The sequence below is a fragment of the Xiphophorus maculatus genome, chromosome 14 (genome assembly GCF_002775205.1).
Source record: "Xiphophorus maculatus strain JP 163 A chromosome 14, X_maculatus-5.0-male, whole genome shotgun sequence".
Taxonomy (NCBI): Eukaryota; Metazoa; Chordata; class Actinopteri; order Cyprinodontiformes; family Poeciliidae; genus Xiphophorus; species Xiphophorus maculatus.
In genome coordinates this window covers 5,008,194-5,022,681 of record NC_036456.1, presented here as the reverse complement: position 1 = coordinate 5,022,681, position 14,488 = coordinate 5,008,194, and the positions used below count along the sequence as shown (strand labels likewise).

Sequence of the window (14,488 nt, the reverse complement as noted above, 5' to 3'; positions counted from 1 at the left end):
ACATGACAGCCAGTAGAACTACATTTATTTGATGTTTGTTCCTTTCAGATTCTGTTGAGCGGAGTTTGATTCAGCCAATAATTTCATTTCATCAAAGTTCAATTATTGCTTTTAAAAAGAACGTTCTCAATCTGGCTTGTAGGAGGAGCTGCTGAGCTCGGCTCCTCATAGGTCCGCAGCTCACACATAAAAAGCGACGCTCCGCAGCTCGCGCTCACATTCGTCTTTGTGTTTCCACAGAAGAAGAAAACAAAATGAGCGGCAGAGGAAAAGGAGGCAAAGGTCTCGGTAAAGGAGGCGCCAAGCGGCACCGTAAAGTTCTCCGCGATAACATCCAGGGAATCACCAAGCCCGCTATCCGCCGTCTGGCTCGCCGCGGGGGAGTCAAGCGGATCTCCGGTCTCATCTACGAGGAGACCCGCGGTGTGCTCAAGGTCTTCCTGGAGAACGTCATCCGTGACGCCGTCACGTACACCGAGCACGCCAAGAGGAAGACCGTCACCGCCATGGACGTGGTGTACGCTCTGAAGAGGCAGGGCCGCACTCTGTACGGCTTCGGGGGTTAAACCGACAACTTTGCTCACTCGACCAAACAAAGGCCCTTTTCAGGGCCAAACACTGATCGGATCATGAGCTGAATTCCTGTGAAATCTTAACAAGGTACTACAGATTTTTGGGGAAACTGTAAGAAGCATTGCTCCTTAAAGTGTTTTCTGATTATTTATTTTACATCTCTTTATTAATTTTCTTTGCTTGTATCTTGCTACTTGACACACAACCCAGGCAGCAGAGCGCTGTTGCTCTCCGCTTCTGTTATGATTTGCATTCACTCCAAAAAATATTTTACTATTGAAACAGCTCGTAACGGATAGTGAACTATTTAAAATAAATTGCCCAAATAATTTAAGAAGCAGGTTGAGACAATAGATTTATGAATATGTTTATATATAAATAAAAGTTCGAGCTTAGATCTCATTTCATTCAGACGTGGTGGCATCAGGTTGGATCATGAAGAGAAAGTTTGGAAACAAAAGCCGTCAGTTTTCCAGAGAGATAAAATGTTTTATTGTCGCTTCAGGAAGGAGTTTGATTTGCTGCTTCAGCGTAAAGAAAACGTTTTGCCGTCGCTAACAGAGAAGAATATTATTTTGCTCTTCTGTTTCAATTTAATTCAAAAATTTTGTAAATATTCTCCTGATCTTAAACCGGAAACTCAGCATACAAGCTAGTTATTATTTATCTTATCAGGAAGCAGAAGTGTGTATTTTACTTTTGATATGTAGATTTTTTTTTCGTATTTGTCTGCAGATAAAGAAACTTAATAATATTTATAATGTGAAAGACATAAATGTGATCAACTTAACAGAAGTCAGAAACCAGCTACAGATGTGTGGTAACTGAAAAAAAAAAATCTTATTCTGTAAAAATCTTCCCAGAAATATTAAATGTGGTTAATTTTGAGAATCAAAGTTTGTGGGAGGGAAAAAAAAACTACCTTGTGGCGCTAATAAGATACATTTAACAACAATGTTGCAACTTGTCTTCCGGTTGTTTTTTTGTTTTTTTGTCGTTAAGCTCCAACAGCGAAGTTGTCTTATCAAAATAAAAGCATCAAATCAGAAACCGGAAGTCAATCATATCTCATCCAAAATAAAACGAAGTCAAGGAAATAAGAGTTAAAAAGGTGATGTAACAAATTTGGGGTCATTTGCAATAGCGATGGATAAATATCACATAAATTTGGAACATCGGCCGGAACATTACATGACTCCTACACGGAAATAAAAATCAGGGTTTGTTAACAAATGTAGTCATTTTTCACAGTTAAAGTTTCCACACACACACAAAAAAAGGTGGTTTGTTGAGAGAGGTATTACATGCAGTTAAAAATACAGACTGTAATATAAGTAGTTATTTGATGTTCACAAACGATCCAATTCTTTTGAACGGCTCCTTTCCAGCTGTTCTAGATTCTGGAAGACGGGACTCAAATCTTAGAGCCGCTCTTTGGTTTTTTAAAAACCTGTTTCGAGCTTACAATACTAGTGGTGCACTCACCAGTATCTCTTAATCCGTTTGACTTAAAATGTGTTTATTTAATACGCCAATAGATGCAAGCGGCGAAAGGGCTGAACGTATGAGCACACAGCGCCTCCTCATTGCTCACCGTTTGTTTTTCTCACGTGTCACCGTGAGCTGCCGTGACGCAGGCTTCACGCAGCCGCAGAGAGGACGGCATCCTTCCTGGTCCTTCTCGCCTCTGTGACCAGCAGGGGGGGGGCTCTTTTTAAAACAAGATGCACCAGAACACAGAATAGTTTACAATATTTTATTTAAACAATTTCATTAAAACATTTCCTTTTAAAAGCATGGCTTCAGGCCCACTACTCTGTTCCTGGAAAGGAAAAGGGATCATGTGAAATAAAATGACAGTTTGAATTATTCCAAAAACAAATAATAATAAATGAACAAACAAAACATGTAATGCAAAAGAAAACAAATTAGTCAGTCAAAATAAAAGAAAGCAAACTCATTAATAATTTCAACAACAAGCAAACAAACTGTAAAAGAAAAAAATAAAACACTTTAAACGGTGGAACAAATCGTCGTTGTCCAATATCAGTGCCTTTCAAATGGGGCCAGAGGAGTCCTGCCCCGCTCCCTCAGCCTGTCCAATCAGCAACAGGTTTCCTTCAGAGCGGCCCAAACAAACACCGGCACAACAAGACAGCAGAGCGTCCAAGCGCTGCAACTCCAAAACAATCCTAAACCCCCCAAAAAAACTCATTAGAAAACCCGTGGATTCAGGTAAAGTGAATTAGAATCTAAACAGGCAGCTTACCCAGGAGTGGTAGCACAGCCGACCCAGGCAGAGAGCGGATCAGCAGGCGAGGACTAGATGGAAGCCGCAACGACCTCCAGCTGCAGCCGCTAACGCCAGCCGAGCAACGCTGCAGAAACGCACGGCAGGTATAGATGGCACCAAAACCCAACCACAGATGGTACAAAATGGCACTTACGATTCAGATGAGCGGATCAAGCACACCAGCCATTTGTGAAGCCGTCATGTAGTAGGGGAAGCAAAGACACACACACCTCTTCTTCTTCTTCTTCTTCTTGAGTTTATTGGCGGCTGACAACAAACTTTAAGTAGCATTACCGCCACATACTGGTATGGAGTGTGGTTCGAGATGGACTATCAATTTATATAATATATATATATACTCCTACAAATAACAATAATGAATAAACTAAATAAATAAATCATACATATATATATATATATATATACACACCCATTCATCCATTTTTATACTTAACTTTATACTATACCCCTCTAGATCATGCACATATTCACAAACATACCTACTATAATCAAATTCTGTGAAACAATTTAGTTTTCTTTAAATATTTAATAATTATTTGTATGTGTTTACTCCCCAAATTCTTCCTCAAAATATCTAATAAATTAATCTTTTCCTTTATACATTCAAACTCTCTTCTCATGTATCTTCTTTCTCTTTCATACTTATGACATTCTAATATAACATGCTCTATTGTTTCATATTTTCCACAGTAATCACATTTGCCATTATCATGCTTTTTTATTTTAAAAAGTGTATAATTAAGTCCTGTATGCCCAAATCTTAATCTTGTTATCACCCTTTCCTCCTTTCTATTTCTTCTTCCATTTCTTCTCTCTCCTACTATTTTCTGAATTTTATAAAACCATCTTCCTGTTTTTTCTTCATCCCACCTTTTTTGCCATTTTTCCATCAGTTTTCCTTTAACCATACTCTTTCCCTCAGATTTACTTGTTTTAACTGTAAAACTAATAGGATTTTGAATTGCCCTCTTTGCCATTTTATCTGCTCTCTCGTTTCCTTCAACCCCAATATGTGCTGGAACCCACACAAATATAACTATTAAACCCATATTTTGTATCCTAAATAATGTATGAAATATTTCAAATAAAATGTCCATCCTACTATCTGATTGAGTGTTCTTTAAACTTAATAGTGCAGAGCTTGAATCTGAACATATCACTGTTTTTAATGGTTTTATGTCTTCTACCCATTGTAAAGCTAATAATATTGCCAACATTTCTCCTGTGTATACTGACAATCCATCTGTAATTCGTTTTCCTATTTTTAAATTGAATTCTGGTACTACAAAAGCTATTCCTATTTTTCCATTTATTTTTGATGCATCTGTATAAATTTGCATATATTGATAATAATTGTTTAAATGTATCTGTACTGAATAACTATCTGCTATGTAAGATTTATCTTGTTTCTTTTCCATTATTGACATGTCTACTGTTGCTTCTGGTAGAATCCATGGTGGTGTTATTGATATTGGTGTCTGACTTATTTCTAAACTATTCATTTTAAATTCTTTTATTTTATTTTCAATTGTCCATCCAAAACTCCTCATTTCTTTCTTTTCTTTTTCCCAACATGGACTTAAAATTTCTCTAGTTGGATGATCAAATTTATTGCTTTGTACATTTAACCAGTAATTTATTTCTAGTTTTGTTCTTCTTAAATCTAATGGCATTTCTCCCATTTCCACTTCTATTGCTGCTGTTGGTGTGGTTTTAAATGCTCCAGTACATAATCTTAATGCCTGATGTTGAATAATGTCTAATTTGACCAGATGTGTTTTAGCTGCTGAACCATAAACTATACAACCAAAGTCTATGTTAGATCTTATCACTCCAATGTAAATCTGTTTTAGAGATTTTCTATCTGCTCCCCAGTCACTGCCAGCCAAGCATCTTAAAATATTTAAGATTTTTTTACATTTATCTACCACTTTTTGAATATGAATATTCCATTTTAGTTTTTCATCGAACCATATTCCTAAAAATTTTATACACTTTACTTGCTCTAATTCTTGATTATATAATTTTAATTTTATTTCCTTGTTTAATTTTTTCTGAGTAAATATCATTACTTTTGTTTTTTCAACTGAAAACTTAAATCCCCATTGCAACGCCCATTTTTCTATTTCAATAATAACCTTTTGTAATTTTCTTACAATGAAATCTACATTTTTCCCTCTTTTCCAAACAGCTCCATCATCTGCAAAAAGTGAACATCCAATTTCTTTTCCAATATCTTTAAATACATCATTTATCATAATTAAGAACAATAACGGACTTATAATACTTCCTTGCGGAGTTCCATTTTCTACTTTATATTTTCCTGAGATTACGTCACCAATTCTAACTTGTATTTTTCTATTTGTTAAAAAGTCTTTAATCCATTTAAATAATTTTCCTTTAATGTCCAACATACATAATTTAATTAATAATCCCTCAACCCACATCATATCGTATGCTTTTTCTATGTCAAAAAATACTGCCACTACACTTTCTTTATTTACCTGTGCTTTTCTAATTTCATGCTCTAGACATAACGTTGGATCATTAGTGCTCCTCCCTTTTCTAAAACCACTCTGAAACTTTGATATATATCCTTTACTATTTAAATAATATACGATCCTATTGTTAATCATTCTTTCCATTATTTTACATACATTGGATGTTAAAGCTATTGGTCTGTAGTTTTCTGGGTTTGAATTATCTTTTCCTGGTTTTGCTATTGGTATTATAATTGATTCCTTCCAGTTCAATGGTAGTTTTCCCTCCTCCCAAATTTTATTATATAATTGCAATATTATATCTTTTGATTTTTCACTAAGTTGTCTTATCATTCTATAATAAATCCGATCTTTACCTGGTGCTGTATTTTTTGTCTTCCTAAGTGCAGAATTCAATTCAGCTTTTGTAAACTCAACATTTAACAGATTATTTGTTTCTTCAACACTCTCTACTAACTCTTTATATTTAAGTTTTGTATTTTCTCTCCCTTTTCTTCCCTCTTCACTAATATTATTTGAACTATGAATTTTACTAAATGTTCTTGCCAATATTTCAACTTTATCTTCATCTCTTACTATATTCATATTATCCATTTTTAATATAGGATATTCAAACTCTCTCCTTATGCCATTCATTCTTTTAATTATTTTCCAAATTTTTTCTATTTTGGTTTCTTTCCCTATTGTGCTACAGAAATTCCTCCAATATTCTCTTTTAGCATTCTTAATAGTTCTTCTTACCATTGCTTGCTTTCTTTTATAATCAATTAAATTCTTATAAATTGGGTTACCTTTTAGTACTTTAAATGCTTTATTTCTTAACTTTATTGCTTTTTTACATTCATTTGTCCACCATGGCACCATTTTCTTATCATTTCTACACCCTGTTTTCTTTATAGAATTATCTGCTGCTTCCATAATTATTTCACTAATTTCTAAATTTATATCATTTATATCCATTGTCATATCTACTTTCTCTAAATTTATTTGACTCAAGTATCTAAATTTAATCCAGTCTGCCTTATTAAAATTCAGTTTTTTATTGACCTTTATATTCTTATTTAAATTTAATCCTACTCTTATTATAATGGGATAATGATCACTACCTATTGTTGAATTTTTATCAATGAACCACTCACAAATACCAGCTAAAACATCTGAAACAATTGTTAAATCAATAACTGATTCCATCCCTGTTCTTACATTGATTCTTGTTCCCCTCCCATCATTAATACATACAAGATTTTTCATTCCCATTAATTCTTCTATAACTTGTCCATTTCTATCATTACTTTTACCCCACAATGTACTATTTGCATTAAAATCCCCACACCAAATTATTTTCCCTTCCAAATATTCGGTTAACTCCTCCAATATTTCAATTGATAATGTTTTGCATGGATTATAAAAATTTATTATTTTAAATTTGCCTTCTTGTTCCCATATTTCAATTACTATATATTCAAGTTCTTTCCCTTTCCCTAATACCTGATATTGAATCCCTTGTTTTATAAATATTCCACATCCTCCTCCACCTCTCTCCTCCTGTCGGTCTCTTCTAACACTATTATATCCTTTAATCACAAAATCTAATGTTGTTTTTAACCATGTTTCCTGAACACAAATGATTTCTGGTTTATCCTCAAGACTATCAACATAACCTTTAAGTTCCTGTCCGTTAGCAATTAAGCTTCTTGCATTCCATTGTAATATTAGCATTAATTATTTTCACCTGGTGGTCCTGATCTACCATCTACCTCCAGCTTTTTGTTTATGTTCTCCCATGATCCCTCTTTAAACCCCAAAAACTTTTCAGCTCCTCTCACTATTATTTTAATTTTCTCAGTTTTATGCTTGGCTTGGTCCGTGCAGTTGATAACATATGCTACAAATAATATTAGTTTTTCTACTGATACTGTGATATTATCTTCTGATTGTACTTTGTTTTGCTGTGGGATTTGGCTCGCTATTTGTTCACTCTTTCTTGTTGTCTGCTCCTTCACATTTTTAACAGCTTCCGCATAACTAATATTTTTAGTTGTTTTAATCTGTATAATTTCTTTTGCCTTCTTCCTTACCTCACATCCTCCATACGTAACTCTATGTTGCCCTCCACAGTTACAACATTTTTCTTGTGCTTCTTCTTTACACTCTTCTAATTTGTGATCTTCACCACATTTTGGACATCTTTGCTTCCCTTTACAAACTGCTGCTATGTGTCCATATCTTTGACACTTGAAACAACGAAGTGGTGGAGGGATATAAGGTCTGACCTGAAAACTGAGATAACCTATTTTGATGTTTTGTGGCAATTCTTTTCCTTCAAATTCAATGAGGATTGACAAACTTCCTACTCTTTCTCCATTTATTGTTCTTGACAATCTCTTCAAGTTATTTACTTTTGCTCCTACAATACTTCGCTTAATTTTATCAAGATCTTCATCTAAAGGGATCCCATAAATCACTCCTCTAGTTTTTTTATTTTCTCCCACAATTTTTTTCTCCAACACAGTTTTTTTACATATATTATCCACATTTAAAGCCTTATTTTTTTGTTCTTCATTTTTACAAACTACCAATAGGTTTCCATCTCTCAAAATCTTTACCATTTCAACATCTCCAATTTTCTTTTTTATTTCTCTTGACACCACAATGGGGCTGATGTTATCCTGTTCTTCTTCGTTCTTAAGTTTTAATATTATTTTAAATTCCTCCCTCACAACTTTCCTCCTAACTATCCTTTCTTCTTCGGAACTACTTCCTTCCAGTTCTCGTTTATTTCCTTGAATATCACCCATTTCCTTTCCTTCATCTGTTTTATGCCTTCCCCGTCCTCTCCCTCTTCCTCTCCCCACTGGCGTCCACCCTTCAAAATCCATGTCTTCCTCATTTCCTGTCTCCATTTCCAACCAAACCATTCACATACCAGTTTATGCCAAAATCCGCCTTTTCCGATATGTGTTTTGTTTTGCCGCACTCCGTCTCCGCTCCCGTGACCAGAATCCAGCCACGATTCACCCATTCGACACACACACCTCGCAGCGGCCTGCTCAGCTATAAAGCTATTTGCCCCGCCCACCAATCAACTGCAAGCTACTTGATACACCTGGTGCACATAGTTGGGAGGGTGGAACACCATCCGACCACGAGTATATTTACGCACTAGGTTTGTTGCCTGTTGTTCTATACGCTGAGTGCATGAAGTAATGGAAGGACCACCGCAGCTGCCACCTGAACTTTGGGTTTATGTGTTCAGCTATCTTAGCACAGAGGAAAAACACACGGTCCGCTCCTGCTGCAGGCACTTAAAGAAGCTTATCGACCACCCATCCCTATGGAAGGACTGCACTGTGGCGATGTCCAAACTTCGCCGCTACACTTACGGCTTCTGGCACACATTGAATTATCGCAAGCTCACCCGGGTGGCTGTGCGACACCTGCGGCGAAAAGAGTGGCGACGTTTGGTGAAGTTCCTCCCGTCGCTCACTGCCATTGTATTTGTAGATGGCGGGCGACAATATAAAGAGAAATACATGAACAACCTTGCCCGATTTCCCAACCTACGGGACCTCGGGGTACGGAACTCTACCTGGGATGAAGCGTTGCTTGGCCACAGCCTGACGGAGCACCTCCAGGAGCGCCTCACACACCTGAGCGTGTGCAACGTGCGGCTGCCCGACACTGTGGCGTTCATCAAAACTGTGTCCCAGCTGGTCAACCTGCGCTCCCTCCTTTTCCACCAGCAGAGCGAGGGTTGCGGGATGGACAAGGTGAGGCCTGTTCCCCGCAACGACTTCCACGCCATGTTGCTGAAGCTGAAGAAGCTGATCCACCTTTCCTGGGGGATGAAGGGGGAGCCACCAGAACCTCTTCCTGACGACTACTTGAGTCCACCGAATCCAGAACTGCCAGGTATGCCTTCTCCTTATGCCTGCCGTCATAGCTTCACAAGTGACGGTCCGAATTATACACTGTACGTTCAGTCCCATTTAAATAGTAAATATACTAATTTGGAGAACAAGCAACATGCACAAACGTTGCCTTCCTTTGGGACAGTCGGTCATATTTTCCCTGTATTTTCGTCACAATGTAGTTCTCAGGACACGGGTTCAAAACTACTAGGACCAGAAGTCCTGCTAAGCATAAAACTAAATCATGGCCACTGTTGTATTAATTTTCACCAGATGGACAATAACAGCCGAGTAGCAGTTTTATAGATAGTTTATGTATTTTCCAGCTGGAAAATCTATTACTTTGCTTGAGTTATTTCAGTTAATAAAAATTAGAACTCCTAAACCTCTCATGTAATCCAGTGTTGAAGCCATAATCTACACTCCTGGATCTGCTTCTTAATGTTTTCCTTTCTGCTGCAGGAATGTCTTCGTACGGCGGCCCGGCGCTGACCAGTCTGGAGCTTGTGGACTACCCAGAGACTATCCTCCCTGAAAATGCTCTGAGGAGTCTGACCTCACTTCGGTCTCTTGCTGTCCGCTACAGGTACATCAGAGAAGGGATGGAGTGTCGACTCGGGTCCTGGCTGACCCCTCTGCGACAGTTGGAGTCTCTCGCCGTCATCGGTCAGTTCTGCTGCCTGTCAGCATGTTTTTACATCCTGTAGTTTGTTTATGCTGATATTTATGTATGGGTGGATAAATCACAAGTACACAATATTAAAATGTTCTTCAAATGCATTTTAATATAAAATATTTACGATTTTAAAAGCACATTTTTGTAGCTTGCTGGTCTGGATCATTAGGATGCGAGTTAGCATACAGCATCAGTCATTCTTCCACTAAAAGTGGGGCATAATGATATTTAGAAACATGTAATTAGATTAATGCTGCGGTTGATTAGTGTCATGATGATGCTGATTACATTGAACCTAAACGGACTCCTTTCTTTTTCTTCTTCATCAATACTGTTTGAGTTTTACCTTCTTGCTCAGTGAGAGGAAACAGCTGGGTGGTCCAACCCTCAGTGTAACAGAGCTCAGCTGAGCCAACAGCGTCTCCAGTGATTTGTGGTATAAAAACAGTTGGAAGGTCCATTCACTGCTTCGTCTGTGTTCCTGGCTGCCATTATATCAGGAAGACTAAAGAACACACAGGTTTTGTCGGGTCATTTCACACAAAGAGAGCCAAGCTTGCATCATGCTGTATAAATCAGGTACCACCCAGGTGAACATTTCATGTTGATGCAGTGGACCTGTGACAGTCCAGATCTCAGCTTTTAGGAAACAACAAATGTGTTTTAGCAAGGCTGTCACTCAGAACAGCTGCGGCCGCAACAAGGAGCATGAGGAGTTTGAAGCCTCAAATAGAGAAACAGTGGAGAGTCCAGGCCTCTCTGCTAGTAGGTGAGCTGGAAGCTGCACCCTTCAGACATCAGAGTGCAGCTCAAGCTTGAAGTGGAAACAGCCAAAGTGAATCAGGCGAAAAGGGAAGTTCTTTAGAATCATGTGCTGATATCATTCTTGGTTAGATACACAAAAACCCTGGGCTTATCCAAAATCTGGTACTTTCTTACAGGTTCCATTAACAGATCTCCTTGAAAGTTCTGTTGATGGGAGATTTTAGAATTTGATGTTTCCATTGAATTTGGCACAATCACTGTGTTGGTTCTGAGAGGAAATGCTCTAATGTTTCTTAAGGTGGGAACTCCCTTGCTACATATACAACCACCATCCCACCCAGTGTGACCAGGCTGACACTGCGAGTGGCTATAACTCTGAAAGACATGGGCTCCATTGCTCCTAAAGTTCCAGGACTGGAGCACCTGGACATTGAGCAGAACCGTTCTAGTGGACGCCTCTGCAGACGGATCCCCATTCTATTTCCTCATCTCAAGACTCTTAGGATACGGTGAGTAGCAACATTTGGACACTTGTTTACTGGAATGCAGACTTCACTAATGTGCGGATTATATTTAAAGATAAAATCATTAATATGTTGACTATTGCTACATTAAACCTTATAGTTTTATTCACAAGATGGGGGAAAAAATGTAAGAAATTATAAAATCATATTTTCAAGATCTGTGAAAACGCAGACATTGTGTTGTCTGTTGAACACAATTAAAGGAATCTAAAAAATTAACATTATATGTTGAAAAAGACAAATGGAAGACTTATAAAATTGACTTTGTGAGCTTTCCATCATGTTACACACTGTGTTCCAAATTATGCAAATTGGATCCAAGTGTCATAAATTAAATTTTTTGTTGTGCTATTAAATTTATAGATGGTATTGTGTGTCAGGGCTCTTTGAATCACTATAATTAATTTCAGAGAGCAGGTTGATTAGTTTGTCTGGTGAGCTCAATTAAAGGAAATCTACTTAGGAAGGATGTTCCACATTATTAAGCAGGCCACAGGTTTCAAGCAATATGGGAAAGAGAAAGGATCTCTGTATGAATACACTATATGATGATTTTCCTCAGCAAATATCTAATGTATGAAAACATTAGATATTTAACAAAAACTGAAGCGTTATCATCGTACTGTGAAGAGATTTGTGGCTGATTCAGAACAAAGATGGGTTTGTACAGATAAAGGCAAAATGAGGAAAGTTTCTGTTAGACAAGTTCATCGGATTAAGAGAGCAGCTGTTAAAATGCCTTTACAAAGCAGCAAACAGTTATTTGAGCCTCTGGAACCTCAAGGTGGAGGATCCTGCAGAGGCTCGCGGTGCATGAATCTACTATTGGGCCCCTAACCAGAGCTCACAAGCAGAAACAGTGGCAGTGGGCCCAACCGTACATGAAGATTCATTTTCAAACAGACTTGTTCACTGATGACTGCTGTGCAACCCTGGATGGTCCAGATGGACGCAGTAGTGGATTGGTGGTGGATGGCCACCACGTCCGAACACGGCTGTGACGTCAGCAAGGAGGTGGTGGAGTCATGCTTTGGGCTGAAATCATGTGGAGAGAATCATTGGTCGGCCCCTTCAGAGTCCATGAAGTGACCTGCAAAGAAATTCAAGCAGAAACGTTCCACAAACTCACAAGTTCAATGGATGTAAGAATTGTGCTGTGATATCAAAGAAGGTCCAATGTTAACATGTAGCTCGATCTGTTGAGATGTTTTTGATTGAAATAGCTTTAGATTTTAGTACATGTGAACACTTAATGCTGCACATTCAAAGAATGACTGTTTACAGTTCTTTATAATCCATAAAATGTTTAGAAAATCTGCTGTGCATAATAATTTGGAACATTTTGCATTTAGAGTTTTTTATTTTTGAAAAAAATACTGTTCTCATGGGGAGCTTTGTTCAGGAAAATTGTATATATACTGTAATAGTTCATGACTTGAAAACTATACTGACCATCATTTGCATTGAACATTTAAGAAAACCTGAGAAAATGTCACTTGCATAATAATTTGGAACACTGTGTAATGTTTTCCCCCCATCAAAAACATACCTGAGGAGTTGCTTTGATTCTTTCATGCATGTTTGAGAAATCCTTGAATCTCCCGTGGCAACCATGCTGGGTGCTAAATGCTTGCTTTCATAAAAATGTGCTTATTTCCACTAGGCTCATTCTCTGAGCTTTCACCTCATTCACTCCTCCAGACTAGCAGCAGCAATTAGCAGATGCCTCATGGAACTAGGAGTCTGCTGAGCTAATCATACAAACTACTTCTCATTTCTGCGTTCCTAAGATGGTTGTAATTGTAAATGGCATATTGACGAACATTATTATTCCACGGTGGAGGGTCAGAAAGAGGAGCTTCTTAAAGAGACAGAGCCCCAATTTGAAGGCATCAAATTGCAAAGTCAAATTTCTTTGTCTTTTTTTTAATATAGCATTTTACAGCAACTGAAGATAACAGTTACTTGCTATAAAATGGCATTATGTTCTTGGAAATACACAATATTTTGTGTATTTCTTTAAGAATTTTGAAGTGCAACAGAAAGCTTTAACATAACTTTTCCTCAAATGAATATTTCCATTACAATTTTCTTAATAACTGACATTTGATGACATCCGTCCATCCATTATCATACATCCCTAGTCGAGTCCCCAGAGGTGCTGTTCCTATCTCCAGCGGTTAACGGGCAAGAGGTGGGGCCGCCCTGGACGGGCCGCCAGACCATCACATCTTGATGATGACATAGAAAAATCTAAATCTTCCTGTGATGAAAACAACCATGCAGATCGCTATCAAAGCAACAATACCAACAGATATTGAGATACCAACTCAATGATCCAGTATCTGCCTTAATCAGTATCCCATGTCATTGTGGATGACCTATGACCTTTCAATGCTGTGAATTGTGCTTTGACCCACAATTCAGTGCCTCTCACTGTTTTAGATGTGTTCTGAACAATCCCTAAGAAAATGAACAGCTCTGTTTTATTTTCTTCAACCTTTAACATGTTTTCCCATCTCATCTGCAGATTTTTCCACCGGGAGCCAGGGAAAGATCTCCTTAGTCTCCACAAACTGCGACACCTGGTGCAGCTGGAGCTCCTGGTTGAGCGCTCCTTCGTTCTGAGGGATTACCTGAACGGCCACCCGTGGCCCAGCCCCCGTGTGCAGGAGCTCATCAGTGAGCTTCGGGATCTGTCAGAGAACAGGATCACTGTGATCACCACAATGCGCCAGAGAAACCTTTTAAGAGAGTGTGACTGTTTGTGGGAGGGGGACTGATCTATCTATTATATAGGGCAAGACAAGAAGCACGCGGTTCATAAAGTGCAATACTCAAGGACAGAGTCAAACAAAAAGTTCAGAGGTGAAAGCTGCAGTGGTTGCCAGTTTTTCTAAAATGAAACGTTTGGATTCTGTATGTACGCATTTCTTAATAAATTGACATTCATATCAGTGGCTGAGGATTCATAGTGACCATTTAGCCGATTAAATACCGGCTCTAACAGATTTCTGTGATTGTCAGAAAAGTCAAGTGGCAAGACGGTTCTGGGACTCAAACTCTAAAATCCACAACTTTCCCCACATGGAACAATGCAGCCGTCTACCTGTGTGCTGCAGAATTCCTGTGTATAAAAAGCTGGGATAAGTTTTCTTAAATGTTCACAGGTTACTTTATTAGAGTACACATTTACCCATGAAGACTCATTTGATACAAAACGA

At 38.1% G+C, this 14,488-nt stretch overlaps 2 protein-coding genes and 1 long non-coding RNA gene across 3 annotated transcripts; 2 read left to right on the top strand and 1 right to left on the bottom strand.

Moving 5' to 3' along the window:
* The first annotated feature begins 86 nt into the window (after nt 1-86).
* Nucleotides 87-1,611, top strand: LOC111610833 (histone H4). Its single transcript, XM_023345812.1, has one exon. The coding sequence runs from the start codon at nt 255-257 to the stop codon at nt 564-566; it is 312 nt and encodes a 103-aa protein (XP_023201580.1). The 5' UTR covers nt 87-254; the 3' UTR covers nt 567-1,611.
* Nucleotides 1,612-2,327: 716 nt separating this feature from the next.
* Nucleotides 2,328-3,227, bottom strand: LOC111610838. The gene is made up of 3 exons (XR_002753790.1): nt 3,021-3,227; nt 2,843-2,951; nt 2,328-2,765 (listed from the first exon to the last, which is right to left on the bottom strand). It is a non-coding gene; the product is annotated as an uncharacterized LOC111610838 (long non-coding RNA).
* Nucleotides 3,228-8,527: 5,300 nt separating this feature from the next.
* On the top strand, nt 8,528-14,224 carry LOC111610824. The gene is made up of 4 exons (XM_023345791.1): nt 8,528-9,300; nt 9,762-9,965; nt 11,039-11,249; nt 13,795-14,224. The coding sequence occupies exons 1-4, from the start codon at nt 8,595-8,597 to the stop codon at nt 14,045-14,047; spliced, it is 1,374 nt and encodes a 457-aa protein (XP_023201559.1). The 5' UTR covers nt 8,528-8,594; the 3' UTR covers nt 14,048-14,224.
* The last annotated feature ends 264 nt before the right edge of the window (nt 14,225-14,488 follow it).

Bases quoted from the DNA above. Each gene is read 5' to 3' on its own strand.
- LOC111610824 (XM_023345791.1), top strand. From the start codon at position 8,595: ATGGAAGGACCACCGCAGCTGCCACCTGAACTTTGGGTTTATGTGTTC. The intron at 9,301-9,761 runs GTATGCCTTCTC...TTTCTGCTGCAG, and splicing joins ACCGAATCCAGAACTGCCAG to GAATGTCTTCGTACGGCGGC. The intron at 11,250-13,794 runs GTGAGTAGCAAC...TCTCATCTGCAG, and splicing joins CTCAAGACTCTTAGGATACG to ATTTTTCCACCGGGAGCCAG.
- LOC111610833 (XM_023345812.1), top strand. From the start codon at position 255: ATGAGCGGCAGAGGAAAAGGAGGCAAAGGTCTCGGTAAAGGAGGCGCC.